The sequence below is a fragment of the Carlito syrichta genome, unplaced genomic scaffold (assembly GCF_000164805.1).
Source record: "Carlito syrichta isolate Samal-C Ts95f unplaced genomic scaffold, Tarsius_syrichta-2.0.1 Scaffold169114, whole genome shotgun sequence".
Lineage (NCBI taxonomy): Eukaryota > Metazoa > Chordata > Mammalia > Primates > Tarsiidae > Carlito > Carlito syrichta.
Window position 1 is genome coordinate 1,093 of NW_007113210.1, and position 5,992 is coordinate 7,084.

The 5,992-nt window shown below is 62.7% G+C and overlaps 1 protein-coding gene across 1 annotated transcript in view; it reads right to left on the reverse strand.

The window, feature by feature from the left end:
- Positions 1–155: 155 nt before the first annotated feature.
- Positions 156–5,992, reverse strand: part of ANAPC2 (anaphase promoting complex subunit 2) — a 6,643-nt gene continuing 806 nt past the window's right edge. The window contains exons 2-8 of the mRNA XM_008051212.2: positions 5,320–5,942; positions 4,089–4,221; positions 3,019–3,193; positions 2,505–2,624; positions 1,974–2,091; positions 999–1,180; positions 156–366 (exon numbers count right to left, since the gene is read on the reverse strand). Coding sequence (XP_008049403.2) covers positions 221–366; positions 999–1,180; positions 1,974–2,091; positions 2,505–2,624; positions 3,019–3,193; positions 4,089–4,221; positions 5,320–5,942 — 1,497 coding nt within the window. The 3' untranslated portion in view covers positions 156–220. The remainder of the gene's footprint in view (positions 367–998; positions 1,181–1,973; positions 2,092–2,504; positions 2,625–3,018; positions 3,194–4,088; positions 4,222–5,319; positions 5,943–5,992) is intronic.

A 5,992-nucleotide genomic window follows, 5' to 3' on the forward strand; every position in this document is an offset into this window, starting at 1 on the left:
CTGCAAGGCGAGTGTCGGGGAGGGCGTGGTGGGGGCCTGGCACACCCCGGGCAGAGCCAGCTCTGGACCCCGCTTGCGCACCCCAGCACGGAGGGCGGCAGCGCAGCCCCACAAGGGCAGCGCCCGGCAGAGCAGGCCCTCCCGCAGGCCCGCCTGTGGCTCAGCAGCCCGGACGCAGGGCCTGGCGCCCTCAGAGCGCGCTGGCGCCTGGCAGGCTGACTCACCGCTCAGGGCTGAAGCTGAACTGGTGCAGGAGGCGGTCGGCCAGCAGCGAGCGGTACTCGTTGATGAAGAGGTCCTTGCTGCCGTAGATGCTGACCAGCAGGCTGATGATGTCGGAGGAGCGCCGCTTGGAGCTCGACTTCCCTGGCGTGGCAGAGGGGGGCATGCGACGGACACCATGGCAGGGATGGGGACGCCCGAGCTGAGCTGCCCGGCATAGCCACGGGGCTTGCTCCTTGAGGCCCGCCAGACTGGAACCACCCATGCTCACTGGGCCAGACGCCAGGGCAGCAGCTCCGATCCCTGGGCCTCTCCCATCTCACAGGAACCTCCCTGGACCCCCACCCAGGCTTAGGGTGCAAACCAAAGGTCCTTGAGTTTTCCTCCCAGAGAGACCAAACACGTACTGTCTGTGCCAGGGCAGGGGCTGGGAAGGGGCCTCACAGCCCTCAGAGTAGGTCGGGCATGGATGGGTCCAGGACAAAAGCTGCCATTCGGGACCTTGTGCCTCCACCGGTTGCAGCAGGTGAGCCAGGAAGGGGCAGGGGGCCGGGTAGGCAGGGTACTCTCCTGCAGCTGGCGTGACCAGGTTGCCACAGTCCCCCATGGGCCCATCCAGGCTGGCTAGGCACTAGCAGTGCCCTGACCTTGGACTTTCTCAGCATCAGCTGCTCCTGCCAGCCAGGCCCCACGGCAATACCTTGAAGACCAATACACCGGGCCAGGCTAGACAACCTCCTCCCCCACAGCAAGCCAGAGCCTGGTGGTGCACTGACCTGGGTCGGCGTCCACGGGGTCAGGGACCCAGTCCTCGGGCTCCCCCGAGTCGTCCTCACTGTCCTGACCTGCCTCCAGACTGGCCGGGTCAGTCTTGGACAGCTCGACGGCCAGGTCCCCTGTCCCGTCCGAGTCCCCTGTCAGCCCAGCCACGATCTGCCGCACGGTGTCCTCTCGCGTCCTGCAGGGTGAGTGCTGCTGCGGCCCCAGCAGGCATGGCCCTCACAGCACTTCCCACTGCCCGCCCACTGGCCCGGCCTGGCTGGGTCAGCACGACCAGCCCCACCTCTGCAGCCAGATAACTGGCCACGTAGCAAAGACACACTGACAGACTTCTGCTCCAAGGACAAAAATCAAAAGCCCAGCACCTCCTGGGAACAGCAGGAGCTGAGGGGACAGACTAGCCCAAAGGGTGAGCCAGTCACAACCAGGAAACAGCGAATTCAGGCTGAGGGTCAGACACTACTGGCTCTTAGGTCCTAGGGCCAAGGTGCCTCCAGACCCACGCCCTGGGCTCTGCTGCCCCAAGGGGTTCTGGGCACTTGTGCCAAAGCAGCCATTCAAACATGTTCTCTAGCAAAAAGCTCCAACAAGTGTCAGCTCCTTGTCACGGAAAAGGCCGATGTGGCACAGAGCTCGCCCTTCCCCACCAGCTAGCCTGGAGATCTGGTCACACCAGGACCTGGCCATCGGTGAGCCTCTCGCTATGCTGGAAACAGGAGGCCGAGGAGGGGCGGAGGCAGCCTCGGCAGCTGCACACAGAGAGCACAGTGATGCCGTGGGGCAACAAAGGCGCGAGCACTGGCAAGAGAAAAGCAAGGAGCCCCTGGGCTAGGCTGGTCTGCTTGGCCCAGACGGGAGGCCTTGTCTCTGGCATCCCGACACCAAGTATCCCTCCAGCTTCCACGAGGGCCACAGGGACCCGGGCAGGAGGAAGCCCAGCAGCGCTGGCTCTTGGGTAGCACAGCCCTCACCTCAGGTAGCGGCGGATAGGCTCGCAGGCCACCTCCAGGATGACCATGGAGGGATCCAATACACGCAGTGCCTTGATGGCAGAGATGTAGAGGGTGATGATGTCACATGTGTTGACACCTACAGCCAGGGAGAGGCCAGCGGTCACACCGGTCAGGTGGTCTGCAGGTCCCCACTGTAGCCTCAGTACCCAGGGACCAGGGTGACTGCAGGAAGCCATTCCCTCTCCCTCACCCTCTCCATCTGCTCACAGGCTCCCCACGCCGGGCCGTCTGCTCTGAGGAACCAGGACCGCCACCCCAGACCCACTGGTCAACCCCAACGGCATCCCAGCTCCCCAAGGCCCTAACACCCTGCCACTCAGCCTGCCCCCTCCCTGGACCGACAATCCAGGCCAGGCAATGGGATCTCAGGCTCCCAAGACCTACAATCCAGGCCAGGTCTCGGGGGTCTCAGGCTCCCAGGACCCGGACACCCTGACGAGCATCAGGGCCTGAAGTTGAACCCCTGGCCAGTCGCAGCCCACACTGCACCTGGGTGCAGAAGCCGGGTCTCCAGGGCAGCCTTGAGGGACACGAGGAGCTGCTGCCTCTGGTCGGTCCTCTCCAGGCAGTACTTGAGGTCCTCGATGGCTGGCCGGGAGTCTGGGAAGTCTGTGAGAACAGGGACTGCTGCCAGGGAAACACGTGGCGCGCACACAGGCAGGCTGGTGCAGAGCGCACGTGGTATGCAAGAGGACGGAGGCCCGCGGGCCCTGGGACACGATGAGACGTCACCCCGGACGCTTGCAGCCGACACAGCCCTGCAAGGCAGACAGAGGGACGCCCAGGAGCCAGTCCCCAGCAGGAGCCAAAACAAGGGAGTGGGGTGGGCACCCAGGAGCACCATCCAGCCCCCACCACACAAGCCTCCTCCAGAGACTGGGCCCAGCGGTCGCCGCAGGGCGAGGGCCCGGCTCTGCTCCATCTCCTGCCTGTTAAGAGCTAGAGGCAAAAGCACAGGGAAGCAGGTGACCCTGGAGCCCTGGGGGGGGCAGGACAGCCTGACCTCGGATGATGCTGAACAGCTCCTCGATGCGCAGGCCGGCGTAGATGCGGTAGAAGAACCTCTGCACGTGGCAGCGCCAGCGGCGCAGAGTGTTTCCGGCCTCAGGGGATGCAGGCCTGGCAGGGCTGTCCTGCAGGAACACCTTGCCCAGCCAGCCGACCACCCTCTCGATCCACTGTGGGGGGAGCAGGCGTGCGAAGTGTGGCCAGGAGGAGCCGCACAGCCACCCCCTCGGAGGCCAAGGCCCGGGGAGGCCTGACGGCCACCTGTGTCTGGAGGCCAGGCGTGCACCAGCACCTGCAAGGGGGTGGCCCAAAAGAGGGCTTTCCTGCCCTCCCCCCACCTGCATGCCCTCTCAAACACACCAGTGCCCACGCTTATCGCGGGCACTAGCGACCCTGATGGGAGACATGGATGCACACCCACGGCTCGTATGCTGGGTCTGATGGGCCTGCATAAATGGAAACACCCGCCCTTGGGACCAGAAACGTGATCAGCCGCCCCCACCCCTGGACAGAGAATGCAGTGAATGGTAAAATCGTCTTGAGTGCGTGCAGGTCCAGGAGAAGCAATGCCCACATGGACCTAGGTACACGTGCCCCACAGACTAGCTATCCAGCGACAAGCCCACTCGGATGGCTCGGCTTCCCCTGCTGAGCCTGGACCGCCACCATGGGAACACCCTCTCTGGACACCCTCCACAGCAGCTGGTCTGCAACCCCCGGGGGGGACAGGTGGGAACAATGGGGAGGAGCCGAGTGGGCAGCCCGACATGGCAGGGCCAGCTCCTGCATGACTTGGAGCCTGCCTACTTGAGGAAGCCCTTCTGGGCCCCTGGCCCTTGCACGGCTCCCAGCCATGAGATTCTGTGCAGCCTGCTGAGTGTGTCATTGCTGTCACCAGGGCCCAGAAATACCAGCCTCAACCCAGCACCAAGACAGCTTCAGTCACCACCTTGCCTCAGTATGCCCCGGCCTTCACGCCCTGGCTGCTTCTAAAGCCAGGGGTCACGGTTGCTAGCAATCTACTCCCTAGCCTCAGGGGGCACAGCTCAAGAAAGGGGGCCTCACCTTGTGGAACTCACGCAAGAAGGAACGCTCATACTCGCCCCGACAGCGGTCCTCCATCCTCTCCCGTGTCACCTGGTGCAGAGTGGTGGTCACGGCCTCGGCGCTGACTCGCTCCAGCAGACTGAGCCGGTGTCTAGAGGAGAGCCCTGCCATGGAGTGCACAGCACACGCCAGCCCCTCACCCCAAACAGCCCCACTCCCAGGACAGCCCTGCTGTGGAGGGCGCGCAGTACACACCTACATCCAGCACATACCGCCCCCAACCCTCGGACTTCAGGAGGCGGCTAGAGGACAGAGCACTGCAAGGCTCTGCTCTCCCTGTCCAGCTGGGCTCTGCCTAGGCAGGGACACTGGCCTTCCCCACGTGATCAGTGGCAGCAGGCGGGGCTACGAGGGGGGCAAGCCTGCTCCCCTAGGATCAGCCCTGAAATGACAATCAAACGCTCCACTGCCCCAGATATAGAAGGGCAGTTGTCGCCGTGCATCTCAGGGTCATCTGCCTCCTACACTGGCAAATGGGCTCAAGAGAACATGGGAAAGATTTTGTGTACGTTTCACCTAGATGCACCCAGCAGAAGCCCTTCTGGGCCTCCTTGACCCCTGCCAGCAGCAAGACCACTCCCCAAGTCCATTTGAGGGACTCTGAAAAAGGTACATTGCTTCCACTTTGCTAATGTGACAAAAGCACCAAAAATCACCACAGAGACGTGACAATCGCCAGACGCTACAACAGAACCCGTCGCAAATGACAACTAAAACCCCCTCCTGTCCAAAGGACTGGACAGGAAATCTGCTTGCCAGCACATTGGCCTGATCTCCCTGACACTCTGGGAAAGAAGAAGCCAGCAAGCTCACTGTTCACCACCACAGAGTGAGGAACGCCCATGAGGATGGATGTCATTCCCCCCAAAGAGATGATACATAACACAGCAGAGTCCTGCAGAGCCCCCCAAATTTGGAATTGATAAGGAATCTGGTCTTGCAGACACAGGCCACACGAGCCCTTACACCGGCAAAGCATGAAACCCTGGACTGCTTGTGACAGAAAGAGACGTCTGTGTCCAGGAGACACTGCACAGGAATCCTTGGAGCCCTCCCTCTGTCAAGTCTACGGTTATCATCAAGACAGGTACAGAGACCCCCAACCAGCTCACCAGCTCTCTGCAGAAGCCAGCTGGGAGCAGCGGGGAATCAGGAGGATTGGGGCATGGCCATCAGGTGCGATACTCACAGAACTTGGCTGAGCTGGTGGAACTGCTCCAGCGCCTGGCGACACCAGCACTGCTGCTTGTCGCTGCCGCATCCCGCACACAGCGGGCTCTGCAGGAGGCGGTAGTAGCGGCGGCGGGCATAGCGGCTGTCCAACTCCCCCTCCAGTTCTGGGTCTGTGCCTCCCTCTCCCTTCCTCTTACTCTGCATGTAGACTCTCAAAAAGCGCCCGTAGAGGCGCTGAACCATCTCTTGGAAGGTTCTGGGGGTGGAAAAAAACAGGACTCCCCGCAACATGGTGTGAACTTTTTCCCGCAGCCCTTGAGCACCCGTGCCCATCAGCAAGCCCAGCCGAGTCCATTTCTCCAATAGCTCCAAGCTACGCAGGTAGGGATCCAGGCGGCTCTCCAGCAGACCAAAAGCGTCAAGGAGCAGCAGAAGGCACTGGGGCTCGTCGGCAGAGTTCTCGCGCTGGGAGATGGCATTCCAGAACTCGGGGGCGATGTGCGCCTGCAGATCGTTCTGCAGCACCTCTACGAACCACTCCTCCAGGACGGAGTGCAGACCGCGGCCCCTCAGAACCTCCACCGCCGCCCGGAGCTCCTCCTCCTTCGGCGGGACCGCGCCGCTGGTTCGGGAAGACGCCTGGAGTGCAGAAAACCGTGAGAACAAGGGAGCCCGGCGTGGAGGTGGGG